The sequence below is a fragment of the Rhinolophus ferrumequinum genome, chromosome 3, assembly GCF_004115265.2.
Source record: "Rhinolophus ferrumequinum isolate MPI-CBG mRhiFer1 chromosome 3, mRhiFer1_v1.p, whole genome shotgun sequence".
Lineage (NCBI taxonomy): Eukaryota > Metazoa > Chordata > Mammalia > Chiroptera > Rhinolophidae > Rhinolophus > Rhinolophus ferrumequinum.
Window position 1 is genome coordinate 3,681,551 of NC_046286.1, and position 27,907 is coordinate 3,709,457.

Consider the following 27,907-nt stretch of genomic DNA (forward strand, 5'->3'; position numbering starts at 1 on the left):
AACAAACAATAATGTCCTGTCATTTGGCTTTTAAAAAATCCTAAGGACACAAAAATATTTAAAATAAAGCCATGCAAATTATGAACCAGAATCCAGCAGGCACAGATAACTTCTTAACAGGCTGTATCAGTTAGCATATTTCTGTGATCAAACTACCCCAAAACTCACTGTAGTAATTCTGTGGGTCAGCAGTACGGGTTGGGCTGGGCTCATGTATGCAAATCTTTTAATTTCAGCAAGGCTCACTCATGTTTGATCAGCTGCTGGTCAGTTAGATAGCTCGGCTTCTGCAGGGTGGCTTGGTGTTGTTGGGGTGACAAGAGGAGCCTGGGACTCATGTCTTGTCATCCAGAAGAATAGCCTGAGCTTGTTTGTTGGTGGGGTTCCAGGCTTGAGAGCAGAAATGTACAAATCTGCCTGAGGCCTAGGCTCAGAGCTGGCACAGATTGCCTCCACCTTGTTCTATTGACCAAAGCAGGTCTCAAGGCCAATCCAGCTTCAAGAGTATAGAAACAAACTCCACCTTTTGATGGAGTAGCTGCCAAGGCACATTGCAAAAGTCCTGGATTCAAGAAGTGGTGGAGAATTACAGCCAATTCAACACCTAGACAGATAGAGGTTTGGGATACAGAGTGCAGGTGAGAGAGATAGCCAGCAACTAGGGGTGCTGTATAGATCTACAGACACCCCACAAGAGCCAAAAGCAATCTGAACACCTACCACAGCCAGAGGAAACTAAAACTTTTTCTGGTTTGTGCTGGTTAAGTAAAGTACTAACTCCTTTTCCTTCTCTGCATCTGGCTTCAATGGGAAGAATAGGGCACTGAGAGAGGCTGGAAAGAAATGCTCTAAGCAGCAGCCAGACACACTGCCGCTTTCCATGTCAAACCAATCTTAGCTTGCTGAGAGAAGAAACTTACCGTGTTTCCCCGAAAATATGACCTAGCTGGACAATCAGCTCTAATGCATCTTTTGGAACAAAAAATAATATAAGACCTGGTCTTATTTTACTAGACTATAAGACCAGGTTTTATATAATATAAGACCCGGTCTTATATTAATTTTTGCTCCAAAAGATGCATTAGAGTTGGTTATCGGGGTAGTTTTTATTTTCAAGGAAACAGGGTAATTTAAAATGAAGTTTAGAGGACTTTTTATTTTATTTTATTCTATTTTATTTTATTGGGGAAGGGGAACAGGACTTTATTGGGGAACAGTGTGTACTTCCAGGCCTGTTTTTTCCTTTCAATCTTAGTTGTGGAGGGTGCCGTTCAGCTTCAAGTTGTGGTCTTTTCAGTCTTAGTTGTGTCGGGCGCAGCTCAGCTCCAGGTCCAGTTGCCGTTGCTAGTTGCAGGGGGCACAGCCCACCATCCCTTGGGAGTCGAGGAATTGGACTGGCAACCATGTGGTTTAGAGCCTACTGGCCCATGTGGGAATCGAACCGGCAGCCTTCGGAGTTAGGAGCATGGAGCTCTAACCGCCTGAGCCACGGGGCCAGCCCCTAGAGGACTTTTTATACCAGAGATTGAGCCAATAATGCTTCCTCAGTATCATTCAGAGACGGTGGAAGAACTAGGCCACAGGGCCGATTCCAAGCGGCAGTGGGGAAAAGGAGAAAGCTGTTACCTGATTACAATCTACAAGTCCACAGGCGCAAAGTACTGCTTCAGAAGCAAAAAATACATAGATTGTAGTAAGTGCTATGAAATAAACAGCGAGAGCAAGAGAGAGAGAGAGAGAGAAAGCGAAAGTGTAGGGAGACACTGAGTTACTTGATAAGAGTGGCCTGGAAAGGGCTCCTGACGGGGACTGGAAGTTAGGAGAACGAACCAGTCAAAGCGTGTCAGGGAAAGGGAGTAGCTAGTGCAAAGTCTCAAGCAGAATTTTCTTTATGTGTCTGTCTAGAGGTTTATTGATTTTAATGATTTTTTCAAAGAACCCGCTCTCGGTTTCATTGATTTTTCTTTATTGTTTTTCTGTTCTCAATTTCATTGATTTATGCTCTAATCTTTCTTTTTTATATAAAATACAAAATAATCAACATTAATGTATAATGTTAGAGTCAGGGAGGGATTATCCTTGTGGGTAGTGATTGGAAAGGAGTGAATGGGGCCATCCGATAAGGTAATATTCTGTTTCTGGATCTGGGTGGAAGTTCACTTTGTGAAAAAAAAATCAAGTTGTATATTTATGATATGTACACATTGGGTATGCATGTTATACATCAATACAAAATTTTCAGTGAAGAAACTGGAAAACAAATGAGGCAGGACATATAGCCTAGGAAATTGACACCCCCCTCCAGGGTACAAAGGTGAGGTGCTTCATTGGTTACACAAGTAACTGAATGTGTACAGTACCTGCAGCTGGAGAAAAAAAAGAAGCAGTTTCTTCCAGCTAGGCTGATCCCTACGACTGGGACCTGTCCTTTAGCTAATTATAATGTCATTACAATCTCATTTGCATTGCGGTTACTGCAACTCCCATCTTGCATCTGATACAGTTCTGGAGGAACCAAATAAGGAAGAAAAAGCAGGAATGGAGGGCCTCGCCCAGGGGAGGAGATAAATGAACCACATCAATGGCACATCACCAGTTCCCACCCTGGGAGGGATAAGTACCCCCGATGGTGACTTCCTCCAGGGACTCTTCTCTGAGTTTGCCCACTTTCCTCTCAAGTGTGTACGTTTGTTTTCAATAAATGACTTTCGCTTTCCTGCATCTGTCTCCCTCTTGAATTCTTTTTTGCACGGAGACAAGAGCCCGATCACCGTTGCTCTGGGTGGAGTCCTCTCTTGGACATCCCCATGAGGCTCCGGTGACACAGAGTCACGTAAACTTGTGAGCCTTTTTACAAAAAACAGCAGGCCCCTGATCCCTGCTTTCACCTCCATTCCTGTTTAGAGATTCCAGCCTTTATTTTACTTAGCTGTTTATTTTGTTATTAACCTCACAATTTTATTATTTTTATCAAAATTATTCATGCACATATTTTACAGATTCAAATAATTCTGTGGGGCTTGCTATGGAAAACAACACACCGTCTCCTTACTGCCTCAGCTGCCCACTTCTCATTGCCCTATCAGTCCAACATAACTCATTTTGGTTAGATAGAGATTCATTGTTTACCTATTATGACCACACCTCTGAGTCCGTTACTGCATAAGCTCTCATTTTCCCTGGACCTAGTACTTGCCGTTTGGTATTGTTTCTATGTTCTTACTATTGGTTCAAACCCCAACTATCCCCCAGTATGTATCTCTTCTAATTTGTTCAAACACATTAAATAGTCTATCACATCTTCTGAATGAAACTCCCTCTTGAAGCTTCTGGCCCCCATGAGGACTGGATGCCCTCCAGGCCTGCTGAACAGCCATGGTTTCTGGAGTCTCCCTTCACTGTCTTCCTGAGAATTCTCTTCCTCTTCTGCTGTGTTGGATCCATTTCATACATATCACGTCATCTTTTTTTTTGGTTTTTCTCCTTGTTGTGGTGGAGCACATCCTCTAAAAGTTTCCTGAGAAAAGGTGCATGGGAAGGAAATGCTTTGAGATCTCGCATGTTTGAAAATGTACTTACTTTATTCTTACACTGAGTTAATAGTTTGGTTTCATATAGAACCCTAGATTCTAAAAAAGCTTCCCTCAGAAATTTGAAAGTATTTCTCCACTGTGTTCCTGCTTCCAGTAGATGACATTCTGGCTGTTGAACCTTTGTATAAAACCTTCTATATCCTCTCTAAACATTTTTAGGATCCTCTCTTTGTCCTCACTGGTGAAATTTCAAAATGATATAACTCTGGAACTGGCATGTTTTCATTCAGTGTGCTGGGCCTTTTCACTTAAGAAACTTGTGTAATATCAGTTCTGGAAAATTTTCTTAAATTATTTTTATTTCTTTGATGATATCCTTTCAACTGTTTTCTGTATTCTCTCTTTATATAACTCCCCAAATCAGATATTGGATCTCTTTGACTATTTCTCTAAACTTTTTTAAATTATTACTTTCAGGTGTACAAAACAACATAGTGACTAGATATTTACACACCTCACAATCTATAAACTTTTAAATCTTTTTTTCTCACTTTTCATATTGTTTTCTTTTTGCTCTGTTTTCTGGAAGATTTCATCAATTTTATCTTCCAAATTTTTCAGCATGTTTTTCATTTCTGCTATCATATATATCTTTTTAATTTTTGATTTTTGTTCTCTGAATGTTCTTATTTATAGTGCTCTGTTTATATTTCATGAATGTAATTTCTTTTCTTAACTCTCTTGTAGATATTAATATTTTTTATAAATTTTCACTCCCTTTTTAGTCTCTGTTTCCTCCCAGTTACTCTTTTACCTTTGTTTTGTTTGATCTGTATATTTCAAGTTAAATTTTTCTTCTTAAATTTCTGGTGATCCTTGGCTGTCTGCTTCTATTTAAAAGTGGGGTACTAAAAAGCTGATTAGAAGCTCTGTTCACTTTGCATGGGACTTTTTAACTCTAATGTGGTTGTCTTAGTTTGGTTTCCCCCAAAAGAGAACCTGAGACATGTATTCAAATGGAAGAACTCAGTGGAAACACAAGTAAGGGAGCAGGGAAGTGAGACAGGTAAAGAAGGAAGCCATAATGCTAACTGAGGATGACTAAGTCTTAATCCTACAGAAAGACTTTGGGAAAATGGTGAAAACACACACCTCAGAGTTATTGCGTGCAAGGGCAAGACAGCTGGGGTATTTATACATCAAATACTGGCAGTCATTGGTTGAGAGCTGCTCCTGGGAAGGAGAGTATTAATACCCTAGCACTTCTAGTTTACTCAAAGACAGAGTACCTTTCCCTGTCTTTGCAGAGAGACCTTGAGCAACTCAGATACTGGCAGTTGGAAGTCAGCAGGAATACACTGTAGTAGGATACCCCAGGGAATATGGGTGAGGCAGTGATGTCTGATACAGTGACCTAGCAGGCCTATTACTTGGGAATCCCATCTGTATTTTTAGAGGTCTTTTCTTTTGTCATTGTCATGTTTTCTGGACAACCACTTGTTTGGAGACTTTCAGTCTGGCTGCCAGGGTTCTGTGAGCTAAGTAAGGGGAAAGGCTGGGAATATCAGCTTTCAGTGGCAAATTCTGAACTTTTACTTCATCCTCCTATTTCAGGATGACACCCTTGCTCTCTGGTGTCCCCCAATATAGAGACTCTCTAAATGGTACCTTCTAAAGTGTAGATTCTCAGGATTCTGCTGGCTTAGGAGGGGAAGTCACACACCTGCTTTCCGAGGAGAAGTACCTGGGGTTTAACTGCTTCTTAAGTAGCCTTTCAATCAAACATTTTGTTTTTAAAAAAAACAAAAAAAAAAACATTTTGTTTTTAGCCCCATACTCACCTCCACAGGTAATTGATGTCAATAATTCCTTTTGCAGTTTCTGTGATATAAACCTGGTTGCTTCTTTGCTTTCCTCAGCTTTCTCTGTTCTACTAAATCAGTTACCATTTGGTTTTCAGCTTTCTAATTTCCAACATTTTTTTGCTGTTGACTCCTTTATTCTCTTTGCTTTGTGACTTTGTGTCATTAAAAACCAAAATCCTCCTCAGAATTCCCTCTGCATCCTTTCATGACCTGCTATTTTATTATAGACATTGTGACATTTACTCTCCAACTCCAGTAGATTGAGAGAAAACCTCTCCAGCAATTTGCCAGAAAGAGATTGTCATAGAATTATTTGAGTAACAGGACATTTTGTCTGGCTGGTGAAGACGTCTTCCCCTTCCCCCTTCTGCCTTTATTGCTTTAGAAGCTTGAGAGCATTGACCTTCTGACGTATGTCCATGGGAAAGAGAAGGGGATATCATGATGTCTGCTCACCGCCACCCCAGGATCTAGTAGGGGTTTGAATGCCAGTGGTTAATAGGCCCGGGTTGTCAGCAGAAGGAGCTGTTTGTTGAGAGATGTCAGGGATTCTAGATACAAGTTCCACTGCTGTGGGGCCCAGCTGCCAAGATGTGGTTTATTGTCCTAGTTTGTCACAGACAGCACCAATGTGATACTGTGGTAATGTGATAATGTTCCTGAGGATTAGTTGACAACATTCTCTGCAGGATATCAGTTGATGTAACAGCAAAGCTTCCTTGAGCAGCTTTGAAAACTATGGGCTTTGAACCAGAATAGGAGAGGAGGAACATGGCAGGTACTTCAAGGGGGCGGGGGGGTACAACTGATGTTTATGAACACATGTAAGGCCTCTTGTGGGTCGTCTAGAACAAGCAGGGGAGGGAAATTTTGTCCAGACTGGCTGACGCAGGTTGAGACCTGTGGTAGTCTGTTACATTGGTGATCCCTAACGGATGCCTCCCGATATTCACAACCTCATATAGCCCCCTCTCCTTGACTCCGTGCTGACCCTATCATCTGATTTAACCAGTGGTCACGACTCTGTGCCAGTTCTGAGTCTAAGCCCTAAGAAACTTTGGTAGTTTCCATTTTTCCTCTCTTGGGAATTTTGAGTCTCCAAGTAAGAAGTCTGTCTACCCTGTTGGAATGACTGCTCGGAGAGGTCACATGGAGATGGACAGAACTTGAGATTTCATAACAAAGAACTGAGGCCTCAGGAGTGTGACCCCACTTGAGCAGTTTCAGTCTCCCCGGCCACTCGAGCCCTCCAAGCTGAGGCATATGAGTGAAGAAGCCCTGAGGGATGTTCTGGCCCCAGTGGACATCACGTGGGTCAGAGGTGAGCTATGACCTATCAGAATTCCTGACCCACTGAGCTGTGAGAAACAATACAATGGTTACTGCTTTAACATACCAAGCTTTGAGGCCATCTATTTACATCAATCGATAACCTAAACTGAACCAGAAGAGGAACTTTGGGTTCTTGGTGTTTGAGGCATTTCCTCTACAAATCGGGAAGGTCTGATGACATTTTGACAGTGCTTGAAAAGGACAAAACATACAGGGCAGCAAAAAGCCTATGGTGATTGTGGGGACAGAGCCAGGAGTGCAGTTTCCAGGCTCTCGGCCTCATGTGGAAAGGTGCTGGCTCAGGTAGTAAATGGCCATCAATTGTGATTGGATGGTCGTGGGCTGTGACTGGTTGGCCAATTGGCCATTGAAATAACTGCCATGACTGCGTTGGTTGGTTGGCTGGTTGGCAGGCAGAGAAGCGGCCGGCGGATTGCGGATGGTGTGGATCCTACTTCTTGTGTCTCCCCCAACCGCCAGCGAGAATATAGTGGTATGACCCTCCTATCTATGGCTCTGTGGGTGTTCCTTTTTGGCCTCACCATATCCTGCATTCTTATGTGGGGAGTGGGAGCTGAGACCCCGTATGACACCCCACGTGACAGTGATCTGAAAGAAAATATGCATTTTAGAATTTTAAAAAATCTTTTAAAAATATGAATCATAGGCACTGTTTTCTTTATACATTGTTATATCCTTCTAAAGCCTACGTTTAAAGATTACAGTGGGAATTGCCCCAAATAGTACCTCCAGATTGGGTTTCTGACCCATCCTAGTATGTGCTCCCTCTAACACATGGAAGGGGACAAAGGACTTCCCTCTTTACTTGTGATATTTCTTGGAAGGGAGTTAAATCTGACACCTTTAGTTTAAAGCCAGGTTTAAAGTCAGATAAACTTACTTTTAAGCTTGTTTTAAAAATTAACTCCTAAAGGAAGGAAATATTCATCTTTAGCGAGTCCTCCCCGTGTCATGCTGGCACATTCTCTCAAGGGGCACCTTAACGTAGGGAAAGGTGGTGAGGTTAGGAAGCACAGGGGATAGAGTTTGAATCCCACTGCCTTCGTGTTTCAGCTGTAAGGATTTTGAAAATTTATTCAACCTCTTTCAGTCTATGATCCTTCATCATTAAAAAGTGAGAATAATAATACCTACCTTCAAGGATTGCTTTGAGACTAAAATGAGGTAATGTATATGAAAGTACATAACATATTGTCAGGCATATGGCTGAGACTCAAATATCTTCATTTTCCTGCATTTGGAGGTTGTTGGAGCCAGGGTGATGACTCAGAGAAGTCAAAAGAGGAGCCAGCGGGCTAGATAGCTCGGTGGTAGTTTGGTTGGGTCACCACCACTGTCCTCTTTTCTATCTCTATTGCCATTGACTTATATCCTAGAGACACAAGATTTTAAAAACAGTAACCTATTATCCTATATATCCTGTAACCCCTATCTTAGTCACATCACAAAAAAACAAGAATCCTGGCCTTATTAGCTCAAGAAATGAATGACAGTAGAACACCAATTACAAATGAGTCAAACTTTTGACTTTGGGGTTTTAAAAGCCTCAAGACTCATGACATGAGAAAACAATTTTGGAAGAATTGGAGAGTTTGTTTTTCTCAACAATATCACACATATGCATGTATACTCTCACATATATGCATATGTACACACCGGCACACGTGTGCATGCACACACATTCAAAGAACTAGATAAAAATTCCCTAGACTTCGGAGTAGGGAAGTCAGGTGGAAGCAGGGAGCTGGAATGGGTAATATATGGAGAAACTATTAATGTGTGTTTTTTCTTTGCACTTAGCAACTAAATGACCTCCTCCGTATTTGGTTGTGGCATCAATCTGCTTGTGAGGAGATTAGGATTGTTTCAGAAGAAATATAAAGAGAAGAAAAGAGCTAATATGCATCTATTGAAATTCAAAGTAGAATTTTTCAACAAGACAATAGGCTTGTAGAAATAATTTTCTAAATTTATTTAGCTCCCATTTAACAAAATCAAGATCCAGACCCAGATTCATGTTTCTACCGAAGAGGAAGTAATTTAATCTCTCATCTTTGATTTCCTTATCTGTCCATAATGATGATAATAATACCTACCTCAAGGATTGCTTGCAAAAGGAACTCTGTCTTCTGAAGTAGCAACTAGAGCCAGGAAGCCAAGGATACGGTATGTCTTGGGGATTGAAGAGGAAAGCTGGGAGGTGAGAGTGAGATAGGAATCAAAGAGCATTAACTTGGAATTGGGAGGAATAGCTTCAGAAACATCCAGAAAATAGAAGAAATCACAGAAGTTGGTACAAACTTGTAACCAATATAGATAAGTGGGCAAATCAGGGTGAACCAGCAGGGAGAAAGGGTCTAGTTTGCACTTCCAGTTCTCCTCCAATGATCAATTTGAGAGCTGTGGGCCTGCCATGGGGCATGGTGTGGCAGTGAATGGACAACAGAGGTGTACGGCTTGAACATCTTGGGCCAGGGGCTGGATGAGGAACATGATGGAGATTTAGGTGGTCCAATGGGCTTCCCAGAGCCACAGGAAGGTTGAGTCAGCTAGGGAGTACCAATGAGATCAGACCTAGCCAAGAGATACCCAGGAGATACTCTAAGTGCTGACTGTAGCCAAAGGCCAGCAGAGTGGATGTGACCAAGTGTATATTGACCCATTAACCAAAGGAGCAAAAGGATACACTGAGAGCATGAGGATCCCAATTCTCCTACACCTGCCACCCAGGAGATTGCTTAAGCCTCTCCTCTCTCTCCATGCACCTCCAATAGCCCTACTTGTCAAGAAGCCTGGGAGCAGGGAAGACCTCTGAGAAATCTGAGACTGAGCATTTTTCCCCAAAGAGACTACACATGTATCTGAACAGCCTGTTTATTCTATGGCATTACACTAAAGCAACTGAGCTTTTACTGCTACCCAGAGCATGAGAGTTATAAGAAAGACCACATTGCTTACAGACAAACTATATTTCCTCACACCTCTGTTGGTGGTGTAAGATAATTAATTGATCTTGCTAAAGAGTTTAGACATCGCTGGGGCCCTAAAAATGGCTTGCAATAGTCAGTTTTTGCTGTGTAACAAACAATCCCAAGATCTCGATGGCTTACAACGACAACCATTTATTTTCATATGCATGGTGCTGGAAGGTGGCTGTGGTTTGGTTGATTCAACCAAACCACATATGGGCTCGACAGGGATTGGTAGGGCTCCATCCAGGCTTCCGGTTGTGTTCATGCTGGTCCACGGTCTTTATTCTGTGACCCACGCTGAAGGGGTAGTGGATATCTGGAATTTGCTTTTCCTTATATCACAGGAATGCAAGAGGCCAAGTCAAATTACAAAAGCACATTTAAAGTATCTGTTTGCGTTATATCCTATGATATTATATTGACCCACACAGCAAGTCACACAGCAAAGGGCATGGAGGTATACTTAAATAATAAGAAAGCAAAAAATTGGGAAAAGCAGTCCAAATCACCACAGGGCAACTGTCCCCTGTCCACCCCACCCCCCACCCACGCACTCAAACAGTAATACTCTCAGATTGATCTGGGAGGTCCAGGAGCAAAGTTTCCCATGAGCCAAGAATATCAGTGGAGTGTTACAGAGGTCCCAAAAAACCAGAACACTAAGGATGATGAAGCAGGATGAGGTGAGCCTGGGTGAGATAGTTGAGAAGCTTTACCAGCTGCCTACCTCTAGACCTTTTTGTAATATGAAACAACTTACTGTCTATGTTTAACTGAGTTTTCTCTGCTAGCGTCTGAATGTATCCTAACTGATGCAGGACTCTGATTAGCCCTATTTTTCCATGTGGTCCAGAGAAGTAAATGCTGGACGTTTAGTTTGAACTCAGGCTTTGTCTCCAGAGTGCATGCTTTTACCTACTATAGTGTCTGCCTTCCAAATCTTGTGTGAGGCTGAAGTCTTTCATGTACGAGTCAGTTGATTTAAAGAATAATACAATTAAAGGCCCCAAAGGTGAAAAAGTGGAAGATCTGGCACTAAAAAAATATGGGCATACCTCATTTTATTATGCTTTGCTTTATTGCACATCACAGATACTGAATTTTTTACAAATTGAAGATTTGTGGCAAACCTGCATCAAGCAAGTCTGTTGGCATTATTCTTCGAATAGTTTGCTCTTCATGGATCTGTGTCACATTTTGGTCATTCTCAAAATAGTTTAAACTTTTTCATTATATATTTATTATGGTGATCTGTAATCAATGATCTGTGATGTTACTGTTGTAACTGTTTTGGGGCTACATCTATATAAGGTGAACTTAATCAATTAATGTTGTACGTGTTCTGACCGCTGCATCTTCCAGACATTCCCCCATCTCTCTCCCTCTCCTCTGGGCTCCCTATGTCCTGAGACACAACAATATTGAAATTAGGTCAATTAATAACCCTACAATGACCTCTAAGTATTCAAATGAAAGGAAGAGTTGCACGTCTCTCTTTAAATCAATAACTAGAAATGATTACGTGTAGTGAGGAAAGCATGTTGAAAGCCAAGGTAGGCCAAAAGATAGGCCTCTTGTGCCAAACAGTTAGCCAAGTTGTGAATGCAAAGGAAAAGCTCTTGAAGGAAATTAAAAGTGCTACTCTAGTAAACACACAAATATTATGAAAATGAAACAGCTTTATTGCTGATATGGAGAGAGTTTCAGTGGTCTGGTTAGAAGATTAAACCAGCCACAGCATTCCCTTAAACCAAAGCCTAGTCCATAGCAAGGCCCTAACTCTCTTCAATTCTATAAAGGCTGAGAGAGGTGAGGAGATTGCAGGAAAAAAGTATGAAGCTAGCGGAGGTTGGTTCCTAAGGTTAAAGGAAAGAAGCCATCCCCATAACATAAAAGTGGAAGGTGAAGAAGCAAGTGCTAATGTAAAAGCTGCAGCAAGTTATCCAGAAGATCTAGTTAAGATAATTAATGAAGTTTGCTACAATAAACAACAGATTTTCAATGTAGACGCAACAGCCTTTTACTGGAAGAAGATTCCATCTTTCATAGCTAGAGAAGAGAAGTCAACGCCTGGCTTCAAGCTTCAAAGGACAGGCTGACTCTCTTGTTAGGGGCTGATGCCACTGGGGACTTTATGTTGAAGCCAATGCTCACTCACCATACAGAAAACTCTAGGGCCCTTAAGAATCATGCTAACTCTCCTCTGCCTGTGCTCTATACATGGAACAACAAAGTCTGCATGAGAGCACATCTGTTTACAGCATGGTTTACTGAGTATTTTAAGTCCACTTGTTGAGACCTACTGCTCAGGAAAAAAAAAAAAAGATTCCTTTCAAAATATTACTGTTCATTGACATGCACCTGGTCACCCAAGAGCTCTGATGGAGATGTAAGAGATTAATGGAATTTTCATGCCTGATAACACAATATCCCTTATGCAGCCCATGGAGCAAGGAGTAGTTTTGAGTTTCAAGTCTTATAATTTAAGAAACATATCTTGTAAGGGTATAGCTATCGTAGAGAGTGATTTCTCGGATGGATCTGAGCAAAGTAAATTGAAAATGTTCTGGAAAAGATTCACCATTTTAGATGCCATTAAGAACATTCATGATTCATGGGAAGAGGTCAAAATATCAACATTAACAGGAGTTTGGAAGAAGTTAATTCCAACCCTCACAGATGACTTTGAGCGGTTCAAGACTTAAGCGGAGGAAGTAACTGCAGATGTGGTGGAAATAGCAAGAGAACTAGAATTAGAAGTGGAGCCTGAAGATATGACTCATGGTAAAACTAACTAGATGAGGAGTTGCTGCTTATGGATGAGTAAAGTAAGTGGTTTCTTGAGATGGAATCTACTTCTGGTGAAGATGCTGTAAAGATTGTTGAAATGACAAGAATTCAGAATGTTACATAAACTTAGTTGACAAAGCCGTGGCAGTGTTTGAGAGGATTGACTCCAATTTTGAAAAAAGGCTATCAAACAGTGTCGCAGGCTACAGAGAGATCATTCATGAAAGGAAGTCAATCAATGCGGCACATTTCACTGTTGTCTTATTTTAAGAAATTGCCACAGTCACCCCAACCTTCAGCAACCACCACCCTGATCAGTCAGCAGCCATTAACATCGAGGCAAGACCCTTCCACTGCAAAATGATTTGTTGAAGTCTCAGATGATGGTGACCATTTTTTTTTTAGCAATAAAGTATTTTTAATTAAAGTATGTACATTATTTTTTAAAGACAAAATGCTATTGCACAGCTTAATAAACTATAGTATAGTGTAAACATAACTTTCATATGAGCTGAGAAAACAAAAAAATTCATGTGACTCGTTTTACTGTGATACTTGTTTTATTGTGGTGGTCTGGAATTAAACCTGTAATATCTCTGAGGTGTGCCTGTACAAACATTGTCTTGGTCTGGCCTGTAGCTGTCCAACTCAGAGAAGAGTCAGGACCTCAGATGCAAGGCTAGTCTGAAGGTTTCCCTGAGTTTTATGCAGTGAGAAATACCATATTGTGTGCTGATCTCAGCCTATCAATAACCAATATTGTGGTTGCACCGGCTCTGTGGTTCTTATGATTGCAAGAAGCCCTTCAGCAATAACCATTAGGAAACTCTGAAGAAAAAAAAGGTTTATTACTTACAGCACCTGGAAACTACATAACACTCTTTCATAGGGCTGAAACCAGAGGCCAAACAAGTCCAGGGCTCACGCTGCCTGTGCCGCTCCGCCAATAGACCAACACAGCAGTTGGGTCATAGAAATAAGCGTTTATTATCAGAGCACCAGTGGTCTGAGAAGGCAGCGGGTTACACCTCCAAACACTGCCTTATCATTCTCAGACTGGCTGGAGGTATTTAATGGAAAATCTGGACATTCCTCTAGTGACAGTTTCGGGCGTCTGCATGGAGACTTCCCTCTGGAAACGGGCTCTCTGGTGGAGTCAGCAATCGAGGCTCAACGGTGGGAGCAGCCTGGTAGACCACTAGATTGTGACCAATAAACCTGAGGGTATTAATCCTAAATTTCAGGGTAATTTTCTAAAACAGGGAACTGGCTGGGACAGGGGACATTCCGAGCTCAAGCCGCAGGGTGATGATCTATTGTTAAGCTGTAAGTAGGTCAAGGAAAGGTGAGGCCAGGGACAAGGAGAGGCCTCCACTGTGGGGGTGCCAACCGGCCGTTTCAAGGCCACACAGAGGTCATGGGGAGAGAGAGAGCGTATGTGTGTGTGTGGGCCTGGGATTCTGCTTTTGAGGTCAAGGATGGTGGCACAGGGTTTCTGGCGCTCACTCTTTACTGGTGAATTTAAAACATCAAAGCTGGAATTTAAACTGCAAGAAGAGAAAAAACAAGTGGGCTAAATGGTTGGTTGTCCAAAACAACAAAAATCTTACTGAAAGTTCAGAAATAACAGAAGTAAAACCAATTAACCACTTAAGTAGTAGTTAGTAAAAGATTACTGTGTACACATCAAGAAGACAGTTTGCAAATGGGGAACACTCAAACCAAAACAGGAAACGAAGCTCAAGGGTATGTTGTTATAAAGCAGCTTAAATAGTGAGAAAGCAGTGCCTGTTTATTCTTCACAGTGATTGGTTGCGTTCAAATTTTCTTCAATGATAGGAAATTGATCAGTGGTTACCTTATATCAACCTTGGAAAACAGTGTAAGTTTTGCTTATGATTTCCAGAGGCATAAGCAAGAAATGACCCAGGTCAAGTTAGCTTTACAAAATAAACTGTTTTAAGCTTTGTTTGTATGACTAAACTGGTTTTATCTGCACAGGGAATTTTCAAGGTTAGCTTGATTTTAGCAATCTCTAAAACAAGAGTCTCAGACAGGGGGAGGTGGCCTGGCTCTTTATCTAGTCATGTGTTTATTCAAGACAGCCATCTTTGAAGTGGATGCCGCTATAATCAGAGACTTATGTCAGGGACTTGCATTAAAAAACAAAAAACTGTCATCATTACCACACCTTGTAATGATGACCCCACTCAATAATTTAGTTAAACTGCACTCTTTTTTTTTTTTTTTAATTGGGGAACAGTGTGTTTCTCCAGGGCCCATCAGCTCCAAGTCGTTGTCCTTCAATCTAGTTGTGAAGGGCGCAGCTCAGCTCCAAGTCCAGTCGCCTTTTTCAATCTTTAGTTGCAGGGGGCGCAGCCCACCATCCCATGTGGGAATTAAACCAGCAACCCTGTTGTTCAGAGCTCACGCTCTAACCAACTGAGCCATCGGCTGCCCCATCAAACTGCACTCTTAAAACAAGCCCTCTCAAGCACCTCTTCCTATCTTCCCCTTATTCTCCTTTGAAACAATGGGAAATAAATTTACCAAAGAGCAGGTTTTAGCCATAAGTCTTTAACTCTACTCTATAGATCAAGATTTCTGAGTCACATGGAAATAGCTCTCTAGGTGGGTACCAGGGACTGACCCAACCATGGTCTCCCACACAGGAGGTATTCAGGCAGAGTTTACTGGGTGAATGAACAGACCACCGCCTAGGATCAGGGCCTGTTGATCCTCACTGCAAGGCTAAATGTCTCTTTGCCAGTGTATTCAGAGTTACTGAAGCTCAAGGCGCTAAATGATGCTAGTCAAAGTCACATAAGACAGGTAAGCCGGGATGCCCAGGAAATCATGTCTTTCCAGTGAGTGACTTTCTCATACCTCTGTCCAAGGCACTTCTTGGTACTGAGGTGTAGATGCAGAATGAACATGATAGTCACTGAGCATGAGTCAGAGGGATGAGGACTTGGCAAGGGAGGTTTCTCCAGGGACCTCCAGAAGCCACAGAGCCATCTCTGCCTCGAGAGGATTTGGGAATTTTGAAAGTGTAATCTAATTTCTCAGGTATGGATAAAATTTGGTCACCCAGTGCAAAACAATAAAATAAATTAAAACCCAGAAAACTTAAACATATTTTGGGGACTCTGCCTGCAGTATGAAGAAATATCTAGCCCCGTTCAAGCCCCAGTCTCTGTCTGTGAGAGAATCTCTAGGGTCTTCCCCACGACCCTGCATAGTACCTGGCTCTCAGGTGGCATGATGACCATCCCAAAATCTCTACATGTCCAGGGCCACCTCTGGTAGAGCCCCTAGGATTCTGGCACACCTCCAGTCATGATATGGTGTCTGGTGCTGACACATCTCTGCCCCATCACTGTCTTTTTATCCCTGGCTTCTACACAGAGGGATCAGGATGGCGCATCCAACTCCTTCCATAGGCCTCTGCTTCCACAGCTGGGGTCCTTGTCTTTTTTGGTCCTTATCATCTCCTTGTTCTGAAGCAAAAGGTCTTCACAGGGAGCTCAAATTTGCCCATATCTAGGGATAACTTGATTCATGTCTCATTTTGAGGCTATTTCTTTCACTCACTCACTTAATCAAACACTCAACAAATATTTATTGATGTTAAGCACTGAAGTAGTGGTGAACAAAAATTAAGTCCCTGACTCATGCAGCCTGTGGTCCAGCTGACATTTAGTGAGATATTACAATGAAATGTGAAGTGGGTTAGGAGAGAGGAAATAAAATGTGCTATGAGAGTTATGTAACAGGGACACCTAATCTAGTAGGAGACAGCAAGGAGCTTTCTAAGGATGTGAAGTTCACAATGAGAAGGATGAGTAAAAATTAGTCCAGCAAAAGAGTGGGGGGCCTAGAATCTCGCTGTTTTATACAAATTATTACTTGGATACAGAGTTATAACCAAAGTTAAAAAAAACACACAACATACACTTTTCCAGGGAAAAGAAAAGAGTATAATTTCAAACTATTATATAAGACTTAAGATTACCTTAATAACATGAAACAAAGACAGTACAAGAAAGAAAAACTATAGGCTATTCTCGTTGACAACCAAAATTGGAAAAATCCTAAACAAAATTTATGCAAGTCAAATCAAGCAATGTATGTGTGTGTGTGTGTGTGTGTGTGTGTGAGTGTGCGCGCGCACGCACGCGCACGCGCGTACTGCTAACCTGACAATGAAAAAGGAAAGAAAAACGTAAATAATGATTGTATTGTTTATAAGGATTTGATCATCTACATAGAGAGCCCAACAAATTATCACAATAGATAGGAAAGCTTGGATATGTTACTGGATATGAAATGGTTTTCCTTGCTGATATCAAGGAAACCAAAACAATTGGTTTCCTTGATATCAGCAGCAGACAGTAAGAAAATATAACTTTATAAAAGCCCTTTACAACATGATAAAAAATTTAAGATAGCTAGGAATAATGCAAACAAAAATCTTCAAGAAATTTCTGATAAAAATTATAGCATTTTATTGAAAGGTGCTAAAGTAGACCTAAATAAGCAGAGAGATATACCATGTTTATGAATGAGAAGACAATATTACAGTGATGTCAACTTTCCCCAAATAAATCTATAAATCTAATGCAATTCTAATAAAAAATCCTAAGTAACATTATTTCTGGACATCATGAGCTGATTACAAAATTTATATGGATGAACAAAGGGCCAAGAATAACTAAAATAACAAGTTTGAAAGTTTGTCTTACTATATATCAAGACTTATGGTAATTATTTAGTAATTAAGATAGTCTGGTATTGATACAAGGATAGACAAATGGACTTGTAGAGCAGAATAGAGAACTTACAAAAAAAAAATCATGCATGTATGCAAACGCCCAATATTTGACATAGGTAGGTTGTCTCTTTGTTCTGTGGACAAGATTGAGTATTCAATAAATTGTGCTGAAGCAATTGGTTATCCATATGAAAAATAAGATAAAACCAGATTTCCATCTGATCCCATACAGAAAAAGGACGTCCAACTGGATTAAAGACTGAAATGTGAAAAGCAAAATGTTTAAATTTAAAAAAAGTATAGAATATAGAAGAGTAGGTTATTGGAATGAGATAGAATTTCTGAAATAAGATACTTAAAAAGCACAAGCCCTAAGGGAAAAGACCAATAAACTTGTGTTAAAAGCTTCTATTCATTAAAAGTAACTATAAATGGAGTTTTTTCAACAACAAAACATTGGTTACCTCTGAGAAGGGGTAACAGAGTAGCCAGGCAATAGGATTGTGAGAGACTTTTAATTGTGGTTTTTTTAAAGGTGAAAGTCACATAACATAGACTTAATCATTTAAAAGTATACAGTTAAATGATATTTAACGTATTTCACAATGTTGTGCAACCACTACCTCTCTCTAGTTTGAAAGCTTTTTTATCTCCTCATAAAAGCTCTTAATGGTTATTTGTTACATAATCACTCCATATTCCCCAGGACCCCATCCGTTCTGTGTAAATCATATAATATGTGACTTTTTGTGTCTGAGTTCTTATACTGAGAATAATGTTTCTGAGGTTCATTAAAGCTGTAGCATATATCAGTACTATGTTGCTTTTTATGGATGAATAATATTCCTTTCTATGTATGTGTCACAATTTGTTTATCTGTTCATCAGTTGATAGACATCAGGCTGTTGCCACCTTCTGGGTATTATAAATAATGCAGAGATAAAACTTGTACAAGTGTCTGTGTGGACATATGCTTTCATTTCTCTTGGGTATACGCCTAGGAGTAGAATTTCGGGGTCGTGTCAAAGATGAACAAAGCTGGACACTAGTTACAGTGGTAAAGACATTTTAGTCAGTGACAAACTATTGTGATAAGCACAAGAGTCCAGTATGAATGGAATTCACTATGATTTGTACAGAGGTAACAGGGCATTTTAAAAGGAGAATGAAGGAAAAAGATCAATATGTTGTGATAGCGTGGTACAGCGTCGGATGGTTGCTGGACTTATCTTGGTGATCTCTTCTTTAGCATAGGGAATCAAATCAATAATGTGGTAGTAACACTGTGAAAGCCAGGTGGGTACTGTTGAATAACTATGATGCACACCTGAAACTAATATAATACTGTATGTTAGCTGTATTTTAATAAAAAATATTTTTAAAATAAAAAATAATTTAAAAAATTTAAACAATAAAAGGAGAATAAGGAAATAGGGAGGGGGTGAGTGAGAGCTCATGAAAGTCAGGGAAGTGAAAAATTATAAAAAGTGGGAAAGGGGCTTTGGCCCGTGTGATATCCATTTGGGTTTGTTTACTGGCTCTTATCCAAGTTAGGTTCCTGCCCCCCCAACGTGGCTTGGAGACAGGGGCCCTATGTTCAGATGTTGGCTGGAACGAACAGTAAGTTCCTCTAACAGCTTTGAGTTTTCTCAGGCAGGCACTTTAAGGGGGCAAGAGTCAGCATAGGGTTGTGGCCTTGAGTTGTTAGAAACTATGTTAGTGTTTGTTCACGTCCTCATAGGCCAAGGTAGGAACGGCTTAGAGGAACCTGGTCAAGGAGACAATCCTTTTCAGTCATAGGGTGATTTTATGTCTAATTTTTGAAGAACCATGGTTATCTTTGTGTACCTTTTGACATACATGTGAATATATTGCTATGCCAAAAATTAAATCAATAACAAAGGGCACATTATAGTAGACATCATATACAGGCATATAACCAAGAAAGAATTACTATCTAGGATTTATGGAGGACTTCCACTGCACAATCAACCCAAGGGAAAAGTGACAGCAGTAGGAAAGACAATTCCTCAGTGAGGAAAAATAAAATGCAAATTAAAATAATAATGAGATAACATTTTCACATCCATCAAATTGGCAAACATAAGCCTGGTAATAGCAAATGCTGGTGAGCCTATGGGGCAGTAATGACCCTCTTACATTGGATGGGAGTATAAACTGGAAAAACCACTGTGGAGAACATTTGGCAACATCTAGTAGAGTTGATAATACAATTCCACTTATAAACTTATACCTAAAGTCTCCCAGTTTGCACAAGAAAGCATACAAAAGTGTGTTCACTGCAGCATTTTTTTATATAGCAATAAGTTGGAAATAATTTTAATATCCATAAAGAAAAGAATGGATATATTATATGTGGTAAATTTATATCATTGAATATTACAGGTAGGGTTTCCAGGCGGGAATGCCTGCCCGTTCTCAGGAATTTTTCTCACTTTCCGGTTCCGAATCCGGAGAAAAGTTGGTCGGGAAATCCTTGAACTCAGGTGGTTGGTAGTATTGGCTGTCACTTTGTGGAAATGATTCATCGTGGAGAACAGAAAACAGTTTATATCTAGGGATTTGGGATCTGGAAAGCGAAAAAAAATTCCTGGGAATGGGAGGGAATTCCCGCCTGGAAACCCCAACAGGGCTGTGCTATCCAATATGGTAGCCACAAGCCTCATCTGGCTGTTTAAATTTAAGTTTGCATTAATTAAAATTAAGCCTGCATTTTAAATTTTAAATTCAGTTCCTTATTCTCATTAGCTGCATTTCAAGTGCTCAGCAGCCACATGTGGCTGGCTAGAGGCTACCATATTGGATAGCACAGAACATTAGGTACAGAACATTCCTGTCGTTACAGAAAGGTTTGTTGGACAGCACTGTCACAGGAAGATAAAATGAACTATCTGGCTCTACATGTTTCAAAATATATACTCTCAAAAATATAAGGTTGATGAAAAAGCAAGCAAGTTGCAGGAGTACACTGGGAGTATCCTCCCATTGAACTGGCTTGGAAGAAATTGATAACATCAGCAAGGGAAGGGAAGTGTGTGGTGAGGGATGAAGTAGCTAGGAGACTTCTCATATAGATCCTTTTGCAGCATTAAAATTTCAAACCATTTAATTGTTTCATCTATTCAAATATAATAAGATAATTCTCCTGGCCCCAACTAATTCAAGAAAAAGGCCTAATGCACGTACAGCCTGTTTGGACTTTGGCAAAATCATATTTATTAGTTATTTATTGAATTCGGTCTACCAGGTTATCTAAAAACTGTAACCTTGTGCTTCCTGTCTGTGATATTTTGCAATTTACACAGAATACAAAATTTGAATATTTGCAGCAAAACTTCTACAGCAAGATCTTGCTCCATTCTCTGTATTAATTTCATGTGGACATGGTCAAAACAGTCTTGAAATTACTTGGAAAGGGGCAACAGACAAATGTAATATGAACATGAAACTGAACTGTTATATGTTAGCTAATAAGTAAATCTGGCTTGAACACATTAAAAATGTTATATATTTTCACAGATGCATAAAAATTTGATAATAGTACAAAACCATTCGTGGGAATGTAAATCATCACATTTAGGCTAGAGGTTACCTCTGGGGAGGGAGGAAGGGTGTTAGGAACAAGTATGCAGGGGCATCAACTGAGTCTGTAATGTTTTGCTTATTTATAAAACGGGGCAAATTATTAGTTGGACATGGGGGTGGTGATGCTGGGACGTTCATTATGGCTACACTATGTTGTTTTCTACTTAAATATTTCATTGTTTGGAGAGAGAAATAGAAGGGAGAAGATTGTTTTAAGCTTTAAATGTGAAGGCCTGGATGTGAGAGAGAACGTGGCACTTTTGAGGTTTTAAGAGAAACTTCTTTCGCCAGATATTAGTGCGAGGGTGGACTTGCCTTGTAGCAGTGTGGCCAGGCGGGCGTGGGCCAGCACACTGGACCAAATTTTAAGCCATGTTCACCATAAAAAAATACGTAAGGTCTTTTTTCTAAGAAAATAGGAGATCAGATTCAGATACATGAATTTTTCTTTGAAGAATGAAAATCCATTTTTAATTAGCAAAGGGCTCACTAACTAGATTTGGAAAACTTCAAAAAGCAAAATATAGTTCTCAAAGCGAATGCATTTTTACTTTGCACTTACTGCTTTCAAGATTCTGGCATCCAAAGAGAAGAAGATAAGAATTCTCCTAGGGCTAACAAATTTGCAAATACCTTTCATTATATTATTTAATTGTTCCAAATGCTTACAATATGTTGTTTAGATAAATTACAATGATATCTGTGAAATTTAGTGATGGTTCAAAATTTGTATCACTTGGAATAAATGGGGCATCTATGAGCTTACTAAGCTTTTCCTAAAGGTACATTATATTCAAAGATAAAAATATCAATTTGTGATTATGAAGAAAGCTCATCCCATTATATATTATTTAAATGAAGTTCACTCTAAAAGTGCTCCCCACCCCAAAACCCAAACACAGAACAATGTTCTTGCTTTAACTTTCGCTTCCAGGTCATGGTAAGGAGTTTAGATTTTACTGTAAGTTTCCTATTAAAATACGTTAAACTATAAACCTAAAAAGTTTAGACTTTAGACTTCAGCAATGAGAAGCAATGCTTCTTAATCTAGGGCGTGATGTGATAGTATTTGCTCTTTTGAAACATCACACTGGCTGCTTTGAAAATGGAGTCAGCAGGAGTTAGGAGGGGATGAGGGCAGGTAGTTAGGATGCTGCTGGAGTAGTCCAGGAGAGAGGTGAGAGAAGCCTGGCCTAAGGTGGTAATGGTGGAGAGGCAGAGACATCAGAGATGTGGAAGGATGCTTAGCAGGTAGAATCTGCAGGACTTGGAGGTGGATTAGATATAAGTCTGATCGTGGTGGTGGAGAGACGGTAGTAGAAGGGAGAGAGGCACCAAATGTCCACAAAAGAAGATAAAGATCTCTGTTTGGACATGTCAAGGCAGGGTCGCACCTAGGGTGGCAGGGCTGAAGCAAATCTGTGAACAAATTGATTTTAAAATATATTACAAAATACATAGGCCCAAGTGAAGTGTAGTGATGTATTGATGAGAATTTAGATTAATGGGTGAAAAGACAAGCACGTGGAAAATTTCATAGCTCCCACTACAAGAAAATAGATAGCACCGTTGTTATCATTCACAATGTCATGGCTCTTTGGAATTTGTTTGAGTTGAAACAACATACGAGTAGCTCTCTTGCCTTTCCAGTTCCCTAATACCATTTGCTTACGTAATACAGGGACGTCATTACTCGGGACACTGCGTCATGTGTGACCCTGGCTTCCAATGACTCAACGACGTTACAGAGCTTCACTGATGACGACCCCAAATGCAAGTCTTACTCAGAGTACCCAGGAAAATGTAAAGGATAATTCGTTTTCTGGTCACGTTAAATTTATTATTTGGAATTTGATAATGTAGACATAAAAAAACCCATATTTCAACCATGTACCGCAGGTCCTCAAATAACATGGTTTTGTTCAATATCATTTCATTATGTTGATGAGATGCCATAGGAACTTAACTCTTGTTTATATCAATTAGCCTATGGTAAAACTGGGTTTGTTCTATATCATTTTGCAGTAGTTCCAAGAACCTATTGACAACATTAAAGGAGGACTTACTGTATTCTCTTGAGCTCTTTAGGACACAGCAGTTGCACTCTTAGAATGTGATAATTTTCTATGATGTGGCAACCCTGCCTTTTACACATTGCCACTGGTAGGGTGGCGTGAGAAGAGTAGTCCCATAATGCAAAGAATGTCCACCCCTTGACCAGCATGACTAGAGACTAGCTTGGGAGAGCACGTAAGTCACCACCTCAATGGAGGAGAAGAGGGGAAGTGCCTGTTGGGTTGCAGAACTGAGGTCTTGAAAGTCCAAGGAGAAGGTAGGCAGAACCACCTGCAGAGGACAACCTAGCGTGAGGTACAGAGACTTGGAGCAGGTGGGTGACTTCCCTGGGTACCAGTGGAGCCTGTGGAGCAGCACCAGTAGCCAGGGAGACAGGGTGAAGGATGCCTTTGACCACCTGACACCCTTCTAGCCTCATGTCCTCAAATTGCTCTGTGTTGCAGCCCCTTTTCATTCCCTACGCTTGAAGAGCTTGGCTCTGACCTTCCTCGCCCTGCTGTGACTCAGTAACGCACACTATTGGATGTGCTGTGCTAAGTGTCGCATCCATGATCTCTTTTAATTTTTGTCATTGCCACTCTGTCAGCTTATCTAACAGTACTCCTTTACTGGGCGAGAACTTCAAAAAAGTCAGGGGCCACGTCTGTCCCGTCCACTGCGGTATTCCCAGCATCTAGTGCAATGTGGCACCTTTTTTGTTTGCTATATAAATTAACCCATTTATTATAGGCTAGCAATGTTTCAAATTGTGGAGTTTCTACTGGTCTTTCAACTCCTTCAGTCTTCTGATAGCAGACTTTACTGTGACGGCAGAAGTGGTGCTGTAACTCCAGGCACCACCAGCTACTGTTTTCATGCAGGAGCCACAGTGCCAGATCCCAACAGCTCGTCTCTTCATCTTGGTTTTGCCACCGAAGGAGCAAGTGTACTTGGTGTGCGGGCTGATTTCAGTTTTCTTCACCATTTTCCTGAGGGAGGCACCTTGATGAGTCCCGTATTTACCCACGATTCTCACCTTCTTGGTGCGTTTAGCCATGTCACCTCTAACCAGGCCGGAACCCAGAAAGGAAGAATGTGGCACTTTTGAGTTGCCGGTGGCTCCATGTTATAGTTGGCCCACAATTTGTGTTTTTTATGTTTAATTTGTATCTTGGATAGAAAAATGAAGTGAGATGTTATTAAGTGTAGTAACACTTTTTTTCCTTCATTGTGATTCTGAGGTACAATGACCAAAGAAAGGAAGATGTTTCCCTAGACCTACTTTAAAGGGCATGTCTTCCCTGAATTGTGACTGCTTCTTGGAATAGAAATGGGCCTTACGCAGGAGTGGCTATCTCCTGGGAGGCCTGTCCCTGCCGATGGAGCGTGTGTGGTGAGTAATGTCTTCCTGGCAACAACTGAGACTGGAGCCTGGAGAGGAAAGTCTTTGTCTCAAGGCAGGGATCTGGGGAAGCGGAGTGTGTGCATAGACCCCCTTTTCACCTAACACCTTCCATTTCCCATCAAAGAAATGACAGTAAAATATAGAAAACTACATTTCTTTCTTCTAACCGAACTTCTAGCCCACTTAACTGACCACTTACTTCCTAGTCTGGAATGTGGAATTTCCATTCTGAGAAACTCTCCAGGACCTTCATTCAGTACAGTTTGTCGTAGCAGAATTTTGTGATACAGGCATATACAATTCCTGCAGCAGTTTGAGCTGAAATATGGATGACACCTGGACTCTGAAAGTGCCCTCAAGCCCAATGTCACATGGACATTCTCAGCTTCAGTCTTGCTTTTCTCCTATTCTCAATCTGTGCCTTTAGCTGTATTTGGGTAATTTGGGAGGGTGGGGAGAGGAAGGATGAGATGGTGAAAGAGACTCCAGCCATCTGTTTGGAGTTAATGTCAGGAGTTCTCTTATCTTTCTGAGAACTGGAAAGTCACTGGGGAAATAATTACCAAATGGACTAAAAATCTCTATTAGTCTTTGGGTAGATAAACGCAAACAGGAAATTTCCAGTGTCCCCCATCTGACCTTTGTTTTTTCAAAAACATCTCAATTGATATCATTTAGGAAGGGGATTTCCTCCTCGGTCTCAAGGAAACTCTTTTAAAGTAATTTTTTCATACCTAGGTATGATAAACATGTTATGGGGTATTTGAAAACACAGTGAAAATTTTTGCATTTTCATTATTTTTCCCCACTCTTTTTCTTGTGCACCTTTTTTTCCCCAAAACCATAATTTTGAACATAGTGTATGTACAAGGTGGTGGTGGTCTTCTTCACTTACCTTACATCATTAATTCTCTCCTTTGCGGAAAGTCCAGATGTAGTGATGTGTTTTTGAAAGCAAATGTGTTACAATACTTCTTTTTTTTAACTTGTACAACCCACAATGAGGGAAACTCTGGAAACTCTAGAATCTAACTTAGCAAGATAGTATACATACCGTGTTTCCCTGAAAATAAGACCTAGCTGGACAATCAGCTCTAATGCATCTTTTGGAGCAAAAATTAATATAAGACCCGATATTATCATATTACATTACATTATATTATATTGTATTATATTATATTATATTATACCCGGTCTTGTAGTAAAATAAGACTAGGTCTTATATTAATTTTAGCTCCAAAAGATGCATTAGAACTGTTTGTCCAGCTAGGCCTTATTTTCGGGGAAACACGGTATATGATTAATTTTAACAAGATCAGTGAGGTCCTAAACAGTAGGATATCATTATAAGGTAATTTCACGTAACAAATATAGTGAGGTGAACAAACACAATTTGCTGTAACAAACATTCCCACAAATGCAAGTTCCTGTAACAAATAATGAAAGCCTTAAACTTCAGGCTATAATTGCTGGAGTTAGAAGTAGACTACCACAGAGGCTACCTGACTTTATCCCACTTTTTAAAACGGAATGATAGTTACCTTTACCTGAGACAGAGCATGCATAAACCAATCTTAAAAAGCCTTCTTCCTTTCGGCCAAATGTTGGTCCACGGTGACCTGGAGTCTATCATGATGTACAAGCATGGTATCTATACCTGTACCTGTACCTAGCCTGCATTGAAAGAGCTAATGTCAACAAAGTTCTTTTCTTGCAATGTTTCTCATTAGATAGCATCGTGACTTGTAACTGATTTGAACCAAGGTTGAATTACAGACTTCTTAAATTTCTTATCATTTTTTAAAGCATTTTATTTTCAATTTTTTAATTGGGGAATACTGGGGAACAGTGTGTTTCTTCAGGGCCCATCAGCTCCAAGTCATTGTCCTTCAATCTAGTTGTGGAGGGCACAGCCCAGCCCCAAGTCCAGTCGTCGTTTTTCAATCTTTAGTTGCAGCGGACGCAACCCACCATCCCATGTGGGAATTGAACCAGCAACCGTGTCGTTGAGAGCTCTGAGAGCTCGCGCTCTAACCAACTGAGCCATCCGGCCTCCCAAATTTCTTATCATTTTTATGCCACATCTGTTAATGTAGAGTCTTCAAAATATCACTATTTTCAGTGGCTACATCATATTCCACATGTCCTCAAATGCCTTTCATAGAATCCATGTCACTTTACAATTGTCCACTGAATGGTGTGGCTGTGTGTTTCATGTGTGTCTCTTCATTTGATTGTAAGCTCCCTAAGGGCAGGGCCATGTTAGTTTTGGCTGTGGGCTGAATCACCAACAGCAGCAGTAGTAGCAGTACATAGTAAATGTGAGATATTTTATATATATATATATATAAATTTAATATAATATATATATAAATATATTATATATAATATAATATAATATATAAATATATTATATATAAATATATTATATATATAAATTTGCATTATGTAGTATAATTTTGTCAGCTTCCTTCTATTGGTGGAAATTTTAATTGTTTCCAGTACTTTACCTTTGTAAACTTTTGTGCACATTTCCAATTATTTCCTTAAACTAAATTCTTAAATCAGAATGTTCATGAGATGTTGAGTTTCCTGAACTGCTAGGAAAGCAGTACCATTTTATAGTCCCAGAAATAATGTATGGAGTACCAATCTGACAGGGAAACGTATTTCATTCTTCTCATTTCCTTTTAATTCTATTTATCTTATTATGTTATATATTCACATAGTTCAAAATGTAAAAGTACTCCCCCCCGGCCCTGGCATGATTTTGAGTTGTCTCGTCATCATGCCAACTTGGTCTTTACTTCCCACTCAGCCTAGGCAATATGGAGGTTTTCTTCTCACCACAAATACTTCTTTCCTTAGGGGGTAAAAGGCTGATGGTGCATCTCAGGCCTCATGGTATTTATATTCATCTGCCATGGGCTACTCAAATCTTGGTGCCTGGAGACAGCCCACAATTGTCACTTGTGGATTTGGGGCAAGTGGGGCTCCTCCCCAGCTCACTGTGTTTCCAGGACATGAGTATGTGAGAGCCCCTGGAAAGACCCTCTGCACCCTCTTCCCTAGAGCCTGTAGACAAGGAACAGGGAGTCATTGCAATGCTGGAATACTTTGGAAAGAACCAAAGGCCTTCCTCTCCAGAATAAATCACAAGGCCCACTCCATGCCATGTTGAGGAAGTGAGTGGGTATCCCCCTCATAGGACTGGTACCTATCTCTGAATTGGTTGTGTTAGCAAAGTCTGAAATAAAGGGAGAACAGCTTGGGGGGAAATCAATCACCTGTGGGTGGGTCCTCTCAGATTCCCAGAGCTAGACCCATTCTTGGGGACCTCAGCTCCCATCCTGCACCGTGACAGGAGTCTTCAACTCCTGTCAAGATGGAAGGTGTCTTTTCTCTTCACTTTTACTCATCTTGTTGGTCACAGCTGAGATGAGAACTTCCTCTGGAAATCTTTCTCCACTTCTCACTTCTGAGAAAGGTGATCTGACAGCACCTGTCTTCCTTCTGCCATTTAATTGTGTGTCTCCCCTTTACTCCTAAACTGA

The 27,907-nt window shown here is 40.5% G+C and overlaps 1 protein-coding gene across 1 annotated transcript; it reads right to left on the reverse strand.

Moving 5' to 3' along the window:
• Nucleotides 1-23,726: 23,726 nt before the first annotated feature.
• On the reverse strand, nt 23,727-24,005 carry LOC117020561 (60S ribosomal protein L37a-like). The gene has a single exon (XM_033103147.1). The coding sequence runs from the start codon at nt 24,003-24,005 to the stop codon at nt 23,727-23,729; it is 279 nt and encodes a 92-aa protein (XP_032959038.1).
• Between the last annotated feature and the right edge of the window lie 3,902 nt (nt 24,006-27,907).